This window comes from Somniosus microcephalus, chromosome 9 (assembly GCF_052327205.1).
Source record: "Somniosus microcephalus isolate GS21.2 chromosome 9, FLI_Smic_1.0, whole genome shotgun sequence".
NCBI lineage: Eukaryota > Metazoa > Chordata > Chondrichthyes > Squaliformes > Somniosidae > Somniosus > Somniosus microcephalus.
Genome location: NC_140995.1, coordinates 142646443 through 142668707, shown reverse-complemented (window position 1 = coordinate 142668707; position 22265 = coordinate 142646443). Strand labels below are relative to the sequence as shown.

General features: G+C 44.5%; 1 protein-coding gene across 1 annotated transcript in view; it reads left to right on the top strand.

The window, feature by feature from the left end:
• Window positions 1–22265, top strand: part of rfx6 (regulatory factor X, 6) — a 72863-nt gene that overhangs the window by 29347 nt on the left and 21251 nt on the right. Inside the window, exons 13-15 of the mRNA XM_085998213.1 lie at window positions 10234–10343; window positions 10443–10560; window positions 13711–13833. Coding sequence (XP_085854339.1) covers window positions 10234–10343; window positions 10443–10560; window positions 13711–13833 — 351 coding nt within the window. The remainder of the gene's footprint in view (window positions 1–10233; window positions 10344–10442; window positions 10561–13710; window positions 13834–22265) is intronic.

The following is a 22265-nucleotide window of genomic DNA, read 5'->3' as shown; positions in this document are numbered from 1 at the left end:
CGCCTGCTTTAACGCTCCAAGCACCTCTTGGGGCGAAGCAGGTCAATTTCACTGAAGGTGGCGATAATTTGCGCCGGGCGCCCGCTCGAGTATAACGCCCCAAACGTGGCGATACTGAATTTCTAGGCCATAGAGTCATAACGGCACCAACTTGTCATAGAGTCATAAAATCATAACGGCACAGAAGGAGGCCATTCGGCCCATTGAGTCCGTGCCGGCTCTGTGTAGAGCAGTCCAGTCATTCCCATTCTCCCGCTCTATCCCTGTAGCCCTGCAACTTTATTTCTCTCAAGAGCCTATCCAGTCTCCCCTTGAAAACATTGAGTGTTTCCGCTTCCACCACCTCCGTTGGCAGCGAGTACCAAGTCCTCACCAATCACTGCATAAAAAAGTTTTTCCTCGCATCCCCCCTGTATCTCTTGCCCAAAATCTTAAATCTGTGTTCCCTAGTCCTTGTACCATCAATTAGTGGGAACAGCCTTTCCGTGTCTAGCCTATCCAAACCCGTCATAATCTTGTACACCTCTATTGAATCACCCCTCAACCTCCTTTGTACTAATAATAACAAATCCAGCTTCTCCAACCTGTCCTTGTAACTAAGATCGTACATCCCCGGAACCATTCTGGTAAATCTCTTTGCACCCTCTCAAGGGCCTTCACATCCTTCCTAAGATGTGGTGACCAAAACTGGACACAATGCTTCAGTTGTGGCCTAGCTAGCGCTTTGTAAGGTTCAGCATACCTTCTCTACTTTTGTACTCAATACCTCTATTTATGAAGCCCAAGATCCCATATGCTTTGCTAACCACTCTCTCAGTATGTCCTGCCACCTTCAGGGACCTATGCACATTAACTCCCAGGTCCCTCTGTCCCTGCACACTCTTTAAAACTGTGCCATTAAGTGTATATTGCCTCTCCCTGTTCCTTCTGCCAAAATGCATCACCTCACACTTCTCTGTATTAAATTCCATCTGCCACTTGCCTGCCCATTCTGCTAGCCTTTCTATGTCCTGTTGCAGTCGATTGGTATCATCCTCACTGTTTACCACACCCCCAAGTTTGGTGTCATCAGCAAATTTAGAAATTCTACTTTGTATTCCAATATCCAGGTCATTTATATATATCAAAAAAGCAGTGGCTCTAGCACTGAACCTTGGGGAACACCACTGTCTACCATCCTCCAGTCTGGAAAAACAGCCATTTACCACAACTCGCTGTTTTCTGTTCTTAAGCCAATTCCTTATCCAAGCTGCCACTGACCCACCTATTCCATGAGCCTCAATTTTGTTAACTAGCCTTCTATGTAGTACTTTGTCAAACGCCTTCCTAAAATCCATGTAGACATCATCCATTGCATTCCCTTCATCAATCCTCCCTGTTACTTCATCAAAAAATTCAATTAGATTAGCCAGACACGATTTGCCTTTTACAAATCCATGTTGGCTCTCCTTAATTAGTATAAACCTCTCCAAGTGCCCGTTAATTTGTTCCTTGATTATTGTTTCTAAAATTTTACCCACCACTGATGTTAAACTGACCAGCCTGTAGTTACTAGGATTGTCCTTACACCCTTTCTTGAACAATGGTGTCACATTTACCATTTTCTAATCCTCTAGGGAAGATAGGAAAATTATGGCAAGCCCTTCCGCTATCTCCTCCCCCAGTTCCCTTAGCAACCTGGGATGCAAGCCATCTGGACCAGGTGACATATCCACTCTAAGCATACCCAGCCTTTCTAGTACACCCTGTCTATCAATTTTCACCCCTTCCATTGCTTCTACATTTTCCACTTCTACCGATATTTTGTAGGCATCCACCTCCTTAGTAAACACCGATACAAAGTACTCATTGAGCATTCTAGCCTTGCCCTGCGCCTCTAAGCATATATCACCTTCTTTGTCCCTAATAGGCCCCTTTTCTTCTTAGGCAGTCCCTCAGAATCAAGGATGACTTGCTTCCACATTAAAAATGAGTTTGCAGGTGACTGGTGGGTCCAATGCGGGACCTGCCGTCTCTGTCACAGGTGGAGCAGACAGTGGTTGAAGGGGTGGGTGAGTGGGGTGCTTGGGTTGACTTGGGCTCCTTCCGCTGCCTGCGCTTGGCTTCCGCTTGCTCCCGGCGACGAGACTCAAGGTGTTCGGCGCCTTCCCAGATGCTTCTCCTCCACTTTGCGCAGTCTTGGGCCAGGGCTTCCCAGGTGTCGGTGGGGATGTTACACTTTTTCAAGGAGGCTTTGAGGGTGTCCTTGAAGCGTTTCCTCTGCCCACCTGGGGCTCTCTTGCCGTGCCAGAGCTCTGAGTAGAGAACTTGTTTTGGGAGTCTCGTATCGGGCATGCGGACAATGTGACCCGTCCATCGGAGCTGATCGAGCGTGGTCAAAGCTTCGATGCTGGGGATGTTTTTCCTGAGCAAGAACACTGACATTGGTGCGCCGCCTTTTATTACAAACTTACTGTTTACATGCCGGTAGAAGATTTTTGGGTTTCCTTTTTTGTTAACCACCATTCTTGTTGTGTCCGTGTATAATAAGACACAGACTGCAGGAGAAACGGTACAACGGGTGTTTACTCAACGTGGCTCACACTGGAACTGATCTGTACAGATTACTACTCAGTACTATATGCAGGTGTGATCACTGCCAGTACTGCAGTATACATGAGCTGTAAAAGATAGTTCCCCCCTTAAAGGTATATACATTACAATTCCTCCCCTTTTAGATTAACAGTACCATAACACTCATTTAACAATTAAATATCAAACTAATTACAATTAACACTTTTAACATGCAACATTAGCTGAAAATAGTCTATTTATATATTCAGTCTTTGGGGAGGCTTCCTGATCCTTTCTGGATAGCGCCTTTCCCGAGTGTCTTGCTCTTGGTGCGGAGGCGATTCTGGCCCCCTGTCGTCGGTTGGTTCATCAGCTTCCGATGCTACTGTTTCTGGGGTAGATGCGACCTGTACGTCGGGTTCATCACCAGGTACGTATGGGCGAGGCATGGGGTTGACTTGTTCCTGTGACTCTAGGATCTGGTCAGCATGGCGTCTCATGATGCTCTCCCCAACATCCACTGTGTACATTAGTGGGCCCTGCCGTGTGCATATCGTTCCTGGCTGCCATTTTTCTGTTCGGTAGTCGCGGGCCAAGACTGGTTGCCCTACATTGAAGCTCCTTGTTGGCTTCTCATGGATGTGCTGGAATTGCTTACTCTCAACATCTCTTCGTACGTTTGGTCTGAGCAAATCCAGGCGAGATCTTAACCTTCGGTTAAAGAACATCATGGCCGGGGCCTGGTTGGTGACTGCATGTGTCGCATTCCGGTAGGCGAACAGGAAATTGTCCACCTTGTGCTGCAGCAGAATGCTGTCATTGTACATAGCCTTTATTGCCTTCTTAAAGGTTTGTACGAACCTCTCAGCCAATCCATTTGTGGCTGGATGATACGGGGCGGATGTGTAATGCCTTACCCCATTCTTTTTCAAGAACCTCCGGAACTCTTCGGACACAAACTGTGGTCCGTTGTCGGAGCAAATCTGTTCTGGCAAGCCATTCCTGGCAAAAATGGTCCGTAGGACTGCAATAGTTTTCTCCGTGGTGGTGGAGGACATTTTGATGACCTCAGGCCATTTCGAGTGCGCATCCACGGCTATTAAAAACATTGAGTCCATGAATGGACCAGCAAAATCAATATGCACCCGTTGCCATGGAGATGAGGGCCACTCCCATGGGTGTAGAGGGGCCTGTGGTGGTGCATTTTGGACTTTCTGGCATCCTGAGCAGCTCTTGGTCAGGTCCTCGATTTGTTTATCGATTCCCGGCCACCACACATAAGCCCTGGCTAGGCTTCGCATTTTTACCCCTCCCAGATGACCCTCATGAAGCTCATTGAGCACTCTATCCCTTAACTTGGGTGGAATTACCACTCGGGATCCACACATCAAGGTCCCCCGGCACACTGACAGCTGTTCTCTCCTTGTCGAGAATGCTGGCAACAGTGAGTCGCCATGTGCTGGCCATCCCTTCACCGTCAAATCATATACCCGAGACAGTGTCGGGTCATTTCAGGTTTCCTTTTCGATACAAGCGTTAGTTACCGGTAGGTATTCAACAATAGTCGAATGGAATATTTCGACAGGATCCACTGCTGGTGCTTCCTCCGCAGTAGGCAGAGGCAGGTGTGATAGCCCATTAGCATTTCCATGCTGTTTCGTGCCCTTATATTCAATCTGATAGTGGTGCACCCCTAGAAAAAGTGCCCATCTTTGTAGTCGTTGCGCAGTCATCACCGGAACGCTCTTCTTTGGATTAAAAATGGAGACAAGAGGCTGGTGATCAGTCAGCAAGGTGAATTTCTGCCCGTGCAGATAGTGATTCAACTTTTTCACTCCCCACACTAGGCTGAGGGCCTCCCTGTCAATCTGGGCGTAGTTACGCTCGGCTGAGGTTAGTGATCGTGACGCAAAGGCTATTGGCCTCTCTGAGCCGTCTGAGAATTTGTGCGACAGCACCGCTCCAATGCCATAGGGTGACGCATCACATGCCAACCGAATTGGTAATGCTGGGTTGTAATGGGCCAATACCTCTTTCGATGTGATTAGTGTTTTGCTCCTCTGGAAAGCTCGTCTACATTCGTCACTCCGCTTCCATGGCACCCCAGTTTGCAGTAGGGTGTTCAGTGGGTGTAGTATTGTAGACAAATTTGGCAAGAACTTATGGTAGTAGTTTACCAGCCCGAGGAACGGCCTCAGTTGTGACACATTTTCCGGTGCTGGAGCCTTGACTACTGCCTCAATCTTCTCTGGGGACTTATGTAACCCCTCTTTATCGATAACATGGCCACAATACGAGACCTGTTTTCTAAAAAACTCGCATTTGGGGCGGTTAGCTTAGAGCCCATATTCCTGCAATCTAGTGAGCACCTGCTCCAGGTTGGCAAGGTGATCACTGTCATTTTCGCCTGTGACCAGGATATCGTCCAAATAACACTGGGTCCCTGGGATCCCTTGCAGGACTTGTTCCATTGCCCTCTGCCAAATAGCGGAGCTGATGCTACCCCGAATACCAGCCGGTTGTATTGGTAGAGATCTTTATGGGTGTTGATTGTGAGGTATTTTTTTGATGCTTCTTCTACCTCCATTTGCAGATACGCCTGGGCCAGATCAATCTTAGTGAAGCGTTTCCCTCCAGATAGCGAGGTGAAAATATCTTCAATCCGCGGAAGTGGATATTGTACGGTGTGAAGGACCGGGTTCACTGTTACCTTAAAGTCCCCACAGATGCGAACCTTCCTTGGTTCCCCAGGCGTGCTGCTCAACGACTTTTTCATCACAGGGACGATGGGTGTAGCCCACTCGCTCCAGTCTACCTTGGGCAGTACACCTGAACATTCCAGACACTCCAGCTCTGCTTCGACGGCTGGGCGGATCGCATAAGGTACCGGTCTGGCCTTAAAACATTTTGGTCTTGCGTTTTCTTCAATTTTAATCGTCGCTGTCATGCCTTTTAGTGTTCCGAGTCCTCGCTGGAACACTTCTTTCGTGTCAGTTAGGATCTTTGACAGTCGCCCAGGTGTGACGTCGTTATCCTTTTTGTCAGCCACAGTCAGTGCCTGTATGGAATGCCAATCCAGTTGTATTTTCCGGATCCATTCACGTCCCAGTAATGGTGGTCCTCCATCTTGCAATACATACATGCCTAATTTTGGTGTTTCCTTACCGTTACATATAATGGTCACCCTTATTTTTCCTTTGGGGTAGACTTTTTGCCCTGTGTACGACTTCAAAATAATTTTTGTGTCTCTCAAGGGTATGTGTGAGAATAGCCGCTCGTAGTCCTGTCAGTTTATGACTGTTAGGGCTGATCCTGTGTCCAATTCCATCTTTACCTGGACTCCTGCTAACTTGAGAGTGACCCAAATGGTTCGGTAATCCTCCGTTGTGATCACATTATGTCGTTTCAGACAACTCAGTTCCCTGCTTTCGGAGTCGTTATCACTCTTTTGTTCGTCTGAACTATTCTCCGTCATCTTATGTACCTTCTTGTACTTTTCTTTGGTAGGTTTCTTATTGCTGGTTTTCTTTCCCGACCTGCAGACTCGTGCTATGTGTCCTACTTTTCCACACTGTCTGCACACTTTGTCTTTGAACCAGCAATCATTCTGGTCATGTGTTGTTCTGCCGCAGCGATAGCACTTCTCTGTTCCATATGACATTTCGTTTGTGCCATATTCTTGCGGTCTCTGTTGTATCTCTGCAGCGCCCCGTGCTGCTGCTTCATATGATACCGCAATGCTGAAAGCCTTTTCCAGCGTAAGGTCCTTTTCAGATAAAAGCCGTTTCTGGGTTCCTTCACTTTGAAGCCCACACACAAACTTATCCCTTAAGGTATCTTCCAGTCCCGCTCCAAACTGGCAGTGTTTCGATAGTTTGTGCAGTTCTGTTAAATAATCAGCATTGCTTTCATCCTTATGCTGGTTCCGTTTCTGAAACTTGAATCTTTCTGCTATCAGCAGCGGTGCGGGATTTAAATGTTCCTGTAGTATCGTTACTATGTCTTCAAAACTCTTTTCCATTGGCTTCGTTGGGGTTACTAGATTTCGTAATAAACCATAAGTCTTTGCACGCATTAAATTTAACAATACCGATGCTTTCTTGTCATCTGACACCTTATTTGCCTTGCAGTATACCTCTATTCGTTCGACATATGTAGTCCAATCTTCGACTTCATTGTCAAATGCGGTGATACTGCCACTCTTCGGCATTTTGGGTGTGGTTTAAAATGGCGTTTCCCAATGGCTTAAAATGGTGTCTCCCGTGCTTTCCTTCCTCCCCCGCTGCTGCCAACGCCGCTCCCGGCGGTTCTCGTGGCAATGGCGGCACCCTGTAGGTTTCGCGCACTTCTCCTGCGCTGCTGCCAACGCCGCTCTCGGCGGTCCTCGTGGCAATGGCGGCGCCTCGCGGGTTTCTGCGTGTCTCTCTCTCCCTCTCTTCGCTGCTCGGCCCCTGAACACCGGCTGCACCCTGTGCGCTCTGCCCTCTCTTGCTCTCCCCCGTCGACGCTGCTCGGCCCTTTGCTGTGCCGCTCGGTCGGGCTCTAGCCCGCCGCTGTCCAGGAAGGGTCTGCGCACTACCTGTTGCCAGCCCGTTTCGCTGGACCACCTCGACTGGAAAGCCAAGCCTGGCTCTCGACAGCCTCCCCTGCAATTCTCGAGTCTCTGCTGGATGACTGGGCGGTTGCCCGTGGTGGACGCCTGAGTCTCTGGCCTTGACCTCCAATCCACTGATCTCCAGGAACGAATCCCCGGGAGGTGATGCAGAGTTGCAGGTAGGTTCGAACTTGCCTTGTCGCCAATGTTGTGTCTGTGTATAATAAGACACAGACTGCAGGAGAACGGTACAACAGGTGTTTACTCAACGTGGCTCACACTGGAACTGATCTGTACAGATTACTACTCAGTACTATATACAGGTGTGGTCACTGCCGGTACTGCAGTATACATGAGCTGTAAAAGATAGTTCCCCCCTTAAAGGTATATACATTACAATTCTACTCTCATATTCTCTCTTTGCCAATCTTATTTTCATCTTCACATCCCCTCTCAACTTATTGTATTTGGTCTGGTTCTCCTTTGAAGAATTCACCTGACATGCATCATACATCCTCTTTTTTTGAATTAATCATCTTCTCTATCTCCTGTCATCCAAGGAGCCCAGGCTTTCGTTCCCTTACCCTTCCCTCTTGTTGGAATGTACCTAGCCTGTACTTGGAACACCTCCTCCTTAAAGATCACCCATTGTTCCGTCACAGTTTTTCCTGTCAGTCTTTGGTTCCATTTTACCCTGGTTCCATTTTACCCTGGCCAGATCCTTTCGCATCCCATTGAAGTTAGCCCTATTCCAGTTTAGAAGTTCCACTCTAGATTGTTCCTTGTTCCTCTCTATTGCTAAACTAAATCTTATGATACGATGATCACTTGTACCCAAGTTTTCTCCCACAGACACTTGGTTGACCTGGCTCACCTCATTCCCCAGCACCAGATCCAGCAATGCCTCCTTCCTAGTTGGGTCAAGAACATACTGGTCCTGAACACATTTCAGAAAGTCCTCCCCGTCCTTTCCCTTTACCCTAGCATTATCCCAATCGATATTTGGGTAATTAAAGTCCCCCAATATCACCACTCATTGCTCTTGCATATCTCTGCGATTTCCCTGCAGATTTGCTTCTCTACCTCCCTCTCACTATTTGGAGGCCTGTAGAATACCCCCAATAGTGTGATCATACTCTTTTTGCTCCTCAACTCTAACCAAATGGATTCTGTCCTTGTCCCCTCAAGAACATCCTCCCTTTCCAACACTACAATGTCTTCCTTAATCAGCACTGCCACCCCACCTCCCTTTTTTCCTTCCTTATCTTTTCTGAACATCTTGTACCCTTGAATATTAAGTGCCCAGTCCTCACTGTTTTTAAGCCACATTTCCATTATTGCCACAACAGCATATTGACACATGGCTAATTGTGTTTGTAGCTCACCAACCTTATTCACCACACTTTGTGCATTTACGTACATGCATTCCAAACCCGTTTCTGAATTTTTCGTAGTCTTTCTTAGTTTGCTTCTATCTAATATGGTACCGCTTCCGCCTCTAGTACTACTGTCTTCTCTAATACTATCCAACACACTCACAATTTTATGCACCTTATTCCTCTTTTCTATTCCTATATGCTGGGTGTTGCAAGGGTCTCATGGCTGGCTAGGCAGGTGGAGCCTGGGGGAAGCAGAGCCCCAGACTTTCTTTGTGAAGCCACTCCACTAAGGAGAGTTTTTTTAAACTTACCTTGGAAGGCCTTGCAGGCTTCCCGAAAGCTTCAACTGGCAGTGTGACCACAGGGGTCATCCCACTCAGGAGCAGGTTAAAATTCCTTTGGGGTCCCATGTACAATTTGCATTTATTTATGAGGCGGGGGCCACCAAAACCAGTGGCGTTAAGATCTGGTCCATTTTAACTGCTACACCAGCTCTTTTCCTGCTGATTGGGGAGAGTTAAAATTGCTCCTATAAAGTCACCAACAGTAATTTCTAGCTCAGTATGTTTGGAGTTTAATTGATATTGTTAAATAAAATTTGATTCTGGAGGGGAATGGCAAAACCTGGAAATATAATGGAGATTGTGATAGTAAAATGTAGTCCTGTGGAACAACTGGTATCACATTGGTGTTATCACTATGCCTTAGAGCTAATGTACATATTGGGCCGAATCATGCTGAAAAAATAACAGCTTAACAACTCACTCTGTTATTAATGTACAAATCAACAAGAAAGTTCACGGGATTAAGAGATACACTATGCGTTGTGAATCTCCAGAACTTGATATAAAAACAGAAAATGCTGGAAATACTCAGCAGAGCAGCAGGTCACCTGCCGAGTATTTCCAGCATTTTCTGTTTTTATTTCAGATTTCCAGCATCCGCAGTATTTTGCTTTTGCTCCAGAACTTGCTGGTCGATTTACGCCACTCCACCTTTTGTTTTGCATAAGCGCCATCGTGCCCTTAGCATCCCCGTTATTTTTAAGAATTTACTGATTTGCACATTAATTGTCTATTAAACTCGCCGCAGAAAGTTAGGGCTAGAATTGAACAGTGTAAGTACCATTCTAATGAGATGATAATTGTTAATGCAATGCCAATCAACCTTTTCGGCCCAGAAAGGGAACAATTTAAACTGTTCAATCTCATTCCTGTGTGTAGTGAATTGTTAGAGATTTTTAAAATGTTACATTTTAAATTTAATTTTTTTTAACTTTTCTGTCCTTTTCTCTCTTTTTCTGAATCCAATCTTTCTTTCCCTCTATTTTTATTTCTCTTTCTGTACCTGATATGATTCTAATTCACCCTCCTTCTCCGTCAATCCTCTGCTTCTTTTTCAATCCTTAAATCTCCCAGATGCCTTCACCACACCGTTATCAGCTCACTCTTCCAGCAAGTTACGCCATAAAAACATCTTGAGCTGAAGGGTGCAGGAAAAAGTCGAAGTAATGGCTTATGCCGTGAAATGCCCTGGTCCAGCAAGACCTGGCACAGAAAATAGAACTCTTATGTTTAAGGAGTAGTCAGCTTGTATTTAATCAGCAGCCCGCTTATGTTTTTGATCTTCTATTACCATTTGAAACTGACTGCTCTTGAGTTTTCAAAAAGTTAGAGCAATCTCATATTTTCCTTTTTTACATGCTAGATGACTCTATTACAGTGTTTCAAGAACTGAAGGACCTGTTGAAGAAAAATGCTACTGTGGAATCATTTATTGAATGGTTGGACACAGTAGTAGAGCAGAGAGTCATCAAGGTATGCTTGTATAAGAATTAAAATTAAAAATGTTTTCTTGCAATATTGTTTTATCTTTTTGTCTAATATTGTGACATTTAATGTACTGTTATTTTTAAGCCAAGTAAACAAAATGGAAGGTCCCTTAAGAAGAGAGCCCAAGATTTTCTTTTGAGATGGAGCTTTTTCGGAGCCCGTGTTATGCATAACCTCACGCTCAACAATGCTTCAAGCTTTGGTAAGCTTCCACATTTTCAGTTTCTACACAGTCCAATATCTGTGGGTACTTACATGTAATATTAGGATAAGACTGCACAACTTTGGATAGTGAGTTTCAGATGCTTTATTTAGGAGCTATGGGTGTGATTCCACTCCCAGGCAGAATCCGTGCTCACGGAAAGTACATCTTCGGGAATCACAGGTGCACAGGGATCAAACATCACGGGCTGTGTTTCTGGAATTGCCCACAATATATTCCTTTTGAGTAACACTGCTTGCTGGAAGTGCCAGTTTGTGGAACCACCTCTAACATCTTTTAACACAGTTTGGTCATTTCATCCTCCTCACTCAGACTTATTAATGCCTGGCCTTTCATACACCTTCCAGGTATGATTGAATAACACAATCTCCAGCTTTATTGACTGGTCGATGAACATAAATCCAGAACATTTTAATAATCATTATGGTTGGGTGTGAAAAGGTAAACTACTAGACTGAAAGCCAATCCTATTAGGAGATTATAACAAAAGTAAAAACCTGGAGAGCAAAATTCCCCCTGTTGATAATATTGGTGCTAGATTCAACATGAGAACAAAATGGGATTTACCGTTTTGTACTCATGGCGACTTTCTTATAATAACGGCCCGGAGTTTACAGTGCTTCCGACATCGTACACACATGCTGTCAGAAGCCTTCAAAATGGCCCCACATATTCCGGGTTTCCGCATGCGCTGCACTTGCGTGAAAACCTGGAACTTGCGATCTGTCAAGTTTCGATTGGACAGATCCACCGCATCCGCTACAAATTCACTTTCGCTGGCGCATAGTTGACTCCCCCGCGAATGCCCACGAAACCCTTACACCTGGTAATAGCAGGCATAAGGGTTTCCTTTACCTGTGTAAGGGTTAAAATAAATGTTAAAATAACATTTTTTAAATGATTTAAATATCCACATACATTTAAAATTAGTTTAGGTAAATTTTGGCCTGTTTTAAAATGTTTAAATTTTTATTTTAAATGTTTAATTAAAGGGTGGTTTAATTAATTTTGAACATGTGATCATTTATTTTTATTTAAGTGGTGTGAAATTTTATTTATTAGGTGATTTCTATTATGCTTATGGGGATTCCGTATGTAAATAGAATCCCCGTAAGCATCATAGAAATCCCCCCTTTTGATTGGTTGGCCTGGCCCACGTGATCCCAGGGACGCTTGCGAACCGCATGCACCCCTGGGATCTGTGGGCCTTTACGCAGGCGTACACCTGGAGGCCCAGGACCGGAATGGTCTGAAGCTCCGGAGACACCAGGTAAGTTAGTACCTTTCTTTTGGTTTGGAGGCGTATGCTGGCGGCAAGCTTCCGACTGCAATTTCCAGGTCATTATCAACAGGAGGAATTTCAGTCCCTTCAGTGTATTTAATTCTTCTTTCATAGTATTGTTGGAGCAACATGGACCTGGCAGCATTGAAGTATATTACTGACTAAGTTCTCACAGCTCCATTCACCAGCAGACAAATGCTGGTTAAACCTTTAATATTAGTAAAGAGCAAACAGGACAATCTTGATAGGGTTAGATGAAGTAGGATGGGAGGAGGCTCGTGTAAAGCATAAACACCAGCATAGACCAGTTGGGTCAAATGGCCTGATTCTGTGCTGTACATTCTATGCAATTCTATGTAATTTGTTCTTTGAAGTTAAAAAGCTCTTGAGCATTCCAGGTAACTTTTTAAACTTTGCTTTTAGTTGCAGTTATATTGCACTTGGTAAAGTCAAATTGGTTTGAGACTAAAAAGATAACTTCACAAATTGGCACTCCCAGCAAGGAGCGGCGCTTGTAGACAGTGCATTTTTTGGAAATTGCAGGCTGAGCACTCATGATTTCCCATGATGTGTTCCCAGTGAGTACTGTTCCCCGTTGGGAATGCTAGATCACGGAATCACCCTTCATCTCCTCCAGTTGATCTCACATTAGTTGCTAGAGCTTGTTCTGGCCAGCTTCCCTCCTACATTTTAATACACAGATTGCATCAATCAAAAGCTGAAACTATTTTGAACCAATGCCAAATACATAGTATAATTGGGCTGTTTAAAGTGTTTTAATTTTTCTTTACCTCTATAAAACCCCATGTTTGATATACTAAACAGTACTGAGTAAGATTATGCAGCTTTATTGTCCAGTATTACAAGTGTATTTTACTATCATTATTTATAATATTTTTATGATATTTGTTATAACTCAGGAATTTTGAAACTAATAAAAGGCGTAAGTTTGAAAAAGGAGAATTGTACAGATTATTCAACAATGGAGGCCATCATAGTCAAGCCCAATCCTGTTCTCACTTGATATCCATCCATACGTGGTCTCCATCAAGTGGCGGGGGTCAATGAATAGCGCTCAGGAGCATGAATCCTGATTGACTTGTCCCCTTCCTCATCCAGATGCCATTTGTAGAGCCCAATTGCTGGTCTGGCTGGGATCAGCTGAATCAGTGCCGACTGAAGGTCAAAACAGAGACTTTGATGGTCTGCACACTCTGCCATTCAGGGTAGTTTATAATTCCATTGCTGAACAGTGGTTGCTCAGGAGAATTGGCGAACATCAAGCAGAGCCAACATTGAAGAATAAGATATGCATTTTACCTCAGCGATTCATCAGAGAATTAATTTCTGACCCCAGTCTGGCGAGCTAAAATTGGAGAGATCAGCTACTCAAATCACAAAGGCATTATGCTTGTGCACATCAGTACAAAGTGCAGTTTGTAATTCAACAGCTGTAGAAGGGTTTTTAATTCAGGTATAGACCCTTCATCAGAACAGGTATCTAATGTCAGTTTAAAAAGAGGGTATAAAAGATTTAAGAACAGAAAGTACCACACAAACAAATACTCGAAGTATAAATATGTACCTCCTTTGTTGCTGAGGTTTGCCCTACTTTCATCAGTGTTTTCTTTTCATGTAATTAGTTGTCAAACAGTCTGTGGGGGCAGTAAACAAAGTAAGAGGTAGATGAACCTTACAACAGATTAGGGTCAGAATTTTAAAAAACGGTGCCTTGTTTGAGATAGAAGGAGGTCACTTGCAGTCAAACAATGATTTTTATTTTCCTTGCATCTTAAAGTGAGCAGATGGTCACAGAGATAACTTTCCTTCATTCCCTCTCCTCCTAGGTTCCTTTCATCTAATTCGAATGCTGCTAGATGAATACATTCTATTAGCCATGGAGACCCAGTTCAACAATGACAAGGAGCAGGAGCTACAGAATCTCCTGGACAAATATATGAAAAATGCAGGTACTTTAAATAAAGCAGCCAAATAATTTCTTCATCACAAACCTGAAATATTCCAGCCATGCTTTTTTCTTATTAAGAAATACAGCACTTTGGGTTGCCTTGTTTTGTCGAGTCTATTGCAATGAGGAAGGATAGAAGCAGATCAGGGTGGCATCATTGCTTGAGTTCTGATTTTTAATTATTGAATTTAAAAATTAATTGAAAGCCTTAATAACTAATGCCTCCACATCATAAGACTCAGAAGTAAGTGCGGGGAAAAATTCTGTTTTTAAAAATTCAAGACTTATAGTATACAGTTAACCTTCCAGACTGCCCACTCAGAAACTGAACTGTATACCTGACCTGACTCCGGTGTACGCTTTACTGGTCAGTAAACAGCTCAGCATGATGAGATCACCAAAGGGTTAATGTTTCAACTTTGAGTACTTGGTAGGAGCACAAATTCAGAAAATGATCCCTTGAATATCCTCCTAGAAATTGCCTGGGTTGCGCCAATCATTATTATGTAACCAAAATTCTGTAAAAAAAAAATGAGCAGATGTATCACTGTCACTTAAATCACCGCCTGAGGCCTCCACAGCTGATCCCACTAAAGTCTGTGGAGTCAGTAGGAGGTCCCTTTATTTTAATGCCAGTGGCCAGTGGCCATGCCAATAGGGCCACATCTATGATGCCTAACTTCAGCCAGAGGCTGGAAACTGGTGCAACTTGTTGGTTCGGGTGGGTGGGGTGTCAGATCCCCCTGGAATAAACTTAGAATTACCCCCAGAAATCCTGTTAAAGGAGACCACATTCAAATAATTTTTAAAAATATATTTTTGGGGTTTCAGGCCACGGTGTTAGCCTGAACCACCTGGTAGGGTCCAGTTCTGTCATTTAGTGGCCTGGTACACCTGGTCTCACCAGACGTCAGTGGCAGCTGGTGACCTTTTTGACAGGTGAGGCACATGCTGTATATAAACATAGAAATATAGAAGATAGGAGCAGGAGTAGGCCATTCGGCCCTTCGAGCCTGCTCCGCCATTCAACGAGATCATGGCTGATCATCCAAACCCTAGCACCCGGTCCCTACACCGACAGCCATCCCACCCAAGCCCTATCCCCGTAACTCCGTAACCCCACGTATTTTAATCCCCCCTAACACTAAGGGCCAATTTTTATCATGGCCAATCAACCTAACCCGCACATCTTTGGACCCGTACATGGCCACATATACAATATGATAACATTGGATCTCCAGTCCCCGATTGTCCCATGTTTATGTTTGAAAGAATAACATAGGCCGTGATTTTGCCGGCGTTTAGAGGGCGGGTTCGGAGGCGGGTCAGCTGTTAAAATTTGAAATGATTGACAGCGAGTTGGGAACCCGCTCCGAACCCGCCTCCATGTAAGTTTCCAAAGAGTCGGGTCTGCGGTTTCAGAACAGACCCGACACCAAGCGGCGGGGGTGGCTTTTAAGATACTTAACTGCTTGTTAAGTGCTTGTTTACTACTATTTTACCAGCCTTTTTCTATTTTCCCACATTTTTAATGGGGTTCCCGTCGTTCGGAGATCACGTCCGGTAAGTAGGTCGGGCTCTCTATGTCTCCCCATGGCTGTGAATAGGTGACAGCTGCAAAAGTGGTATGAAAGCAACCATTTCACAGCTGGTCACTTTCCAATGTCAGAAGCTTGAGCCTTCGGGACTTGGAACCCACTTTTGAGCTGTATGCAGTTTGGAAGTGTTGTAGTAAACTCCCTATCCACTGTCACCTCCTTAGAGCAACCTCTCTCACCATTGACAGATCACTTCTGTCATCTCAACTTCAGCTGCCATCTATTCCAGCAACATCGGTGCCCTTGAAAAAATCTCACCTTGGTCCTCTGAATCCCTCCACGATCAGCTCCAACACCAGCAGCACCAACAACACCAACCTTCCCCGCAGTTACCTGATGCTGCACAGAACACAGGGCATCAGCGCCCGACCACATTGCCGCCCGGGAGGCCAGTGATGGCATCACCATGGCCAGATTTACTTCAATTGACGCTGTACACCCTGGCTGCCACATGATGTGCCAGGCTAACACCACCCCACAGCATCACCATAACACATTCCTACAATGACCAAGCCGTTCCTTTCACACTCATCACCATTACGGGTATACCGTTATGTCTCACCATTCACTGCAACTCACGAAGACACTTCCAAAGTTGAGCACAGATCTGTCCAATAAGGCAAAGTGTTGAAAGTAAAGATTTCAATGTTTGACAACACATTAACAGAAAATTTACATGAACATTGCATAAGACATCCAAGTGCCTACCCTTGTGTGTTGTTAGTTGGTATGATTGGACTAGAATGAGGGTGAGTGTGAGGGGTGGCTAGTGAGATGGGGAAGTGATAATGTCGATAGAGAGGGATGGGTGGAGGTACAAGGTAAGTTGGTGTGAGTAAGGATGTGCAGGAGTAGGGTAGGGAAGGCAGAGTGATGGGGATGTGATGAGTGGCACAGCAGGATAAGGTTGAGTGTGGCTTTGCAGTAACGTTTCATGATCTACAGAGATCATTGAAAGGTTTGCGCCACTGCAGCCTGGTCCTCCTGACGACATCCCTGCTTTGCCCTCCTGTGCAATGTGCAACCATACTGCGTTGGTGTCCTGGGGAGGTGTCTTCTGCCCATGGGAAGGGAAGAGAATCTCCCTGTGTGCTGTGACTCCCTCCATAAAATGAATGTGGACATGGTCCCTTTAAGGAAATCGGCTGATGACGCATCATCAAATGATGTCATCAGACCCGCTTCCTTTTAATTGGCTGGGAATCCAGCACGGCAGCCTTAATAAGCCCTATTAACAGAAAATCCTTTTGACAGAGCGGCTGCAGCCGGGAGCGGGACCGGAACCCGCCAACTAGCTCGCCCGCCGCGAACCCGCCTCCGCTGGGAAAATCCAGCCCATAGTATCCTACATCAATTTTAATGTTTTAACACACACAAAATGGGATGAAGAAGTAGTAACACAAATGTAAATATACAGGTGACCGAGTAAGAAGGTGCACACCTTATATAATTGTCAATCACAATGAAGAATGAAAATAAAGGTTTGCAGTTACAGTGGATCAATGAATAAAACACATTCCATGTACCTTGGACCATCTCAAAATGGTAATACACAAAATCAAAGCATTTAACGTTACCGCTTGATGAAAATATACTTGGAAATAGATTTTTATTCCAGAGCAGCATTTTTCAATTGCTTGTTTGTTTAACAAAGCCAGCAGCATCTTAAAAATGTAGTGAATTCCAAAAATGATATTACCAGATAGAATATTTTTTATTAATTATCATCACAAATATTGAGCCATGCACTCTGATTTATACATGCTCCTAAACTTTCACCAATTCTCGTCTCCAGAGAGACGGTTGCACACTTCTTCCTTAGGCAATCAATGAGGTTGCCTAACCAAGCTATGTTGTTACCATGGCAATGGGCCCTTCTCACATGCGCAATGTCTTTAGTTTGAACGCACAGTATGTTTCCTTATGTAGACATTTTTTGGTCTATTTTCGCTCCTGTGAAGCGCCTTGGAACATTTTACTATGTTAAAGGTGCTATTACATAGAATGTATAGCACAGAAACAGGCCATTCGGCCCAAAAGGTCCATGCTGGTATTTATGCTCCACACGCGCCTCCTCCCACGCCTCTTCATTTAACCCTATCAGTGTAACCTACTATTCCTTACTTCTTCATGTGATTATCTAGCTTCCCCTTAAATACATTTCTACTGTTCACCTCAACTACGCCTTGTGCGAGCGAACTGCATGGCCTAGAAATTGGGTTGGGGCGCCAAAGTGGCGCAAAAGTCGCCTGAGCGCAGGATTTAGCGCAGCGATCGGAGTGATACCGATCGCCAGAAATTCAGTTTCAGTGCCGCTCGAGGGACACGGGGCGAGGCTCGAGGCGCTCCGCGTCCCTCTTAGGGCGCTGAAACTGATTATCGCAGCGCAACGTGCCGCAGCGCCACACACTGCGGCACGGCACGCTGCGGTACTGCAGGCCTTCCTCCCACTGTTAAGGGGAGGTGCCTGCAACAGCGCGATCCCCGCTCGCGAGTGCCGGCAAATGAGCCCGGCACCAAGGAGAAGTGCCGGGCTCTCGGGAAACAGCCGGCAATGCCGCGGGGGGGGGGGGGGTTAGGAGGCCGGGGACGGAGGTACTGGCAGGCGGCCGCCGAAAAAGCGGCCGGCCCGCACCTCCACCTTAACTTGCGCCGCTGCCGGCACAGTAAGGCCCTGTGAACCGGGCGCGGGTAGCGAACGGCGCAAGTGCGCCGTTCGCTACCAAATATCGTGAACGGGGCACGAATGGGCGCTGCGCACACCGATGACGTCATCGGTGGTGGCGCAGCGCAAATGCCTAATGCCACCATTAGCGCCCCTACTGAATATCGCGGGAGACACAGCCAGTGGCGCTACAGCCACTGACTGCCTCTTTAGGCGCTAACAGGTGGCGCTACTCACCCAATTTCTTCCCCTATAAATGCAAGTTGTTGTTGAATCATTAAATCATGATTTAAATTATAGTAGCAATTGATTAATGTTCTATTACACTCTCATACTTTATTATGAATGAAACTGATAAAATACAAATTTAGAGTAAGAAGTGAAGAAAAGACTCAAAATATATAATAGAAGCTTTATTCCTCTTTTTCTGGGACTGAATTCAGAAGCAGTCCCAGAAGTGAAAGGCTGGTACCAACATCTATTGAAAGTAAAATGATTAGTTTTTATTTCCATGCTGCTCATACTCCAGTTGTAAGGTAACATCTTGAGGACAGGTGAATCAGAACTACCGTTTTACAGTTGCTGCAGAATACACATTCTAGACTTCATCTGGGATCACTGTGGGTGGCATTAAGGGACATTGCTGAGGAAGTTTATTTGGGAAAAACTATACAAAATAGTTCTGCAAAAAAAAGTAACTGTACAAAAATAAATCAGTCTTGTTTTGGAATGTTCAATATGTTTTTATTAGACATTTCTTACTTAGATTGTGAAGCTGTGCAGCTTTTCCATAATAAATTGTTGACAGTTTCCTTGTCTGATGTTTCCAGGAGAATAGGAATGCAGGAGTCTCTTGCATTTTCTACATAGTTGCCAGACCCAGCTTCATTTTTCTTTGATATAATTAATTTTATGCTTCTCAGATCACAAACACAAATCGAGAATTAGAAACTGATGATACTTTAGCAAAAATTGACACCAGGATATAGGGGCTGCAAACATTTACAGCAATTTTTATTCTAGTCCCTTGCTGCTCAGTATGACAGGAAGAATCCTGATTTGTCTTTTATAAATTTATAACAAGTTTAATAGAAGAGAGCAAATAAATGTTCAGAAATAGCAAACACAATCTGACAACAAAAGTAAAAGGTAATCCATGTAGTGATAAAAGGAGGATTACAGTAACACAATTTAAATAAATAAAGTCAAAGCTTCCCTCATTGGAACATCTACCAACAAATATTAATTAAAAATTGCAACTTTTGTTTTCTAAACATAAGTGATAATGAGATTATGAAATTTATATATACACCTCCCTCTGTCTGAGTTTGTGGCTGTTACCAGGCACCTAAAATTGTAAGACCAGCACAAGTGCGATGCACAGGGAGCAGAAAGTCTGGAATTTCATCCTTGCACTGCACTGTGCCTGCATCTGCCCTGGATTTTGCATTGTGCCTGTGCTGGGGACACAGAAGGCTTTCACAGGCTCATGGCACAAGGCTCGTTAAATTATGAATTAGGACATTCCGGGAGGGTAGGCTTCTCCAGATATTGCACTATGTGTCATTGGCTCAGTGCCATCCTGGTGTGCCAAAAAAAAGCTGGAGCAGAGGGCTATGCTGCCAGTGCAGCAGACCTTGGAAACTCTTAAAGATGAACCATGTCTATGTATCCATCTTTGGTGAGCTTTAATAATGAAAATTCCACTAAACTGTTCCTCTATTTTGGCGATGATCTTAAATTTAGGCCCTTTAGATCTACCCAGTGGAAATAACATTTCCCTATTTAACTTATCAAAACCTTTCATAATTTTGAACACCTCAATGGGATCTCCCCTTAACCTTCTTTATTCTAATGATGAAGAGTCCAGTTTCTCTAGTCTTACCTCATACTTAAAGTCTATCATCGCTGTTATCATCCCTGTCACTGTTGTTATGTGAGAAATATAATCTGGACTGATACTTCAGTGGCATACTGATGGAGTGTTCCATTGTCAGAGGTGCCAGATTTCAGATGAGACTTTAAATCAATGACCGTCTGCCTGCTCAGGTGAATGTAAAAGATCTAATTATTCAAAGCAGAGCAGGGAGTTCTCCCAATATTCCTCCCTCCACCAATTATTTGGTCATTCGTTCATTCATTTATTTTCTGTATCTGGGACCTTGCTATCTGCAAATTGTTGTATTTGCCTACATAACACTTCAAAATTAACTGTTGTAAAGTGTTTTGAGATATCCTGAAGATATGATAAGTTGCCATGTAAATGCAAATTCTTTCTTTGGCAAATGTGTCAACCAATTTTCTAACATTAAGATCCCACAAACAGCAAATTAATGAATGAACGACCAATTAAGGAATTTTTGATGGTGTTGGTTGAAAAAATGTTACCAGGACATCAGAAAAATTCCCTGGTCTTATTTAAATAGGGTCATATGATATTTTACATTATCTGAGCAGGAATACAGGGCCTCAGTTTAATGTCTCTTCCAAAAGGCTGCACCGTTGTCAATTAAGCACTTCCTCCGTACCAAAACTGATTGTCAGCCTAGATTATTTGCTCAAGCCCATAGTGGAAATTGATCCTACAACCTTTTGGCGCAGAACTGAGAGAGCTATCACTGAGCCAAGCCTACAGTGTAATTGTGCAAAAGGATGCAACTAGAGTTTGACCAGCTAAAACCACACATCTTATCAGCACAATGCACTGGTAAATTTCCTTCTGCTTTCCAGCCAGGATTGCCTTACCAGTTATGGCATTGGCTTGCTAGAGCCATGTAAGAAGAATGCTAGTTTCATTTGCAGGTCTTCCCCTTTATGTCAACTTACTGAGCCAGGTTTGCTGCTAAATCAAAGGCACTGTGCTGAATTACGGTGGATCTGCCTGGCTCGGAATTCAGGTTAGTCAGTCTGCCATGAGGGGTTGACTCAGTTCCAATCTGCAGGAGTATCTTTTTGAAGCTATCTTGACTCCAGAGTGACCTGGTTTATCCCTAGAAGGATACTAATAAGTTGGTTATCAAAATCCTGGAACACCCTATTTAACAGCACTGTGGGAGTACTTTCACCACACGACTGCAGTGGTTCAAGAAGGCGGCTCACCACCATCTCAAGAGCAAGTAGTGATGGGCAATAAATGCTGGCCTTGCCAGCGATGCCCACATCCCAGGAACGAATAAAAACAAAACTGACAAGTGTGGGTTTTAGCCCTTCCTAGGTGAACATCGGGTATCAGGAAATGCTCATGAGCAGAATGGTAAGCAGGACAACTCAGCATAAAATGCATGAGTGCATTGCAACTATCCTCTTCACCACAGCATAAGCACACACCATACCCCACTGAACTGTGGTTCCATCAGTTTACGGTGTAGAGCTTCAGCAGATCATTGAAGGTAGTGAGCACTGGCTACATCGGCATATTGTTTTTTTCGTTCATGGGATGTGGGCGTCGCTGGCAAGGCCAGCATTTGTTGTCCATCCCTAATTGCCCTTGTGAAGGTGGTGGTGAGCCGCCTTCTTGAACCGCTGCAGTCCGTGCGGTGATGGTACTCCCACAGTGCTGTTAGGGACAGAGTTCCAGGATTTTGACCCAGAGGCGATGAAGGACTAGTGATATATTTCCAAGTCAGGATGGTGTGTGACTTGGAGGGAAACTTGCAGGTATGGTGTTCCCATGTGCCTGCTGTCCTTGTCCTTTTAGGTGGTAGAGGTCGCAGGTCCATCACACTCCTGACTTGTGCCTTAGATGGTGGAAAGGCATTGGGGAGTCAGGAGGTGAAACACTCGCCGTAGAATACCTAGCCTCTGACCTGCTCTTGTTGCCACAGTATTTATGTGGCTGGTCCAGCTAAGTTTCTGGTCAATGGTGACCCCCAGGATGTTGATAGTGAAGGATTCGGCGATAGTATTTACCCATACCTGACCTCTAGGTAATACCTTTTAGAAGTTGTTTTCACAATTCTCAGAAATTCCTCATTAGCTGTAGAATGGGCACCCACTTTCAGTGTGGTGGGTGGGCAGGGCTTTTGCACGAAATAACCTGAAAGCAGTTAGATTATTGGATGAAATATAATTATACTCAAATGACCTTGTATCCAACAGAAATATGAGATATACTGTACTATAATTGCAGTGTCACACATAATAAGAAAACTCAATCTTATAGTTAACTAG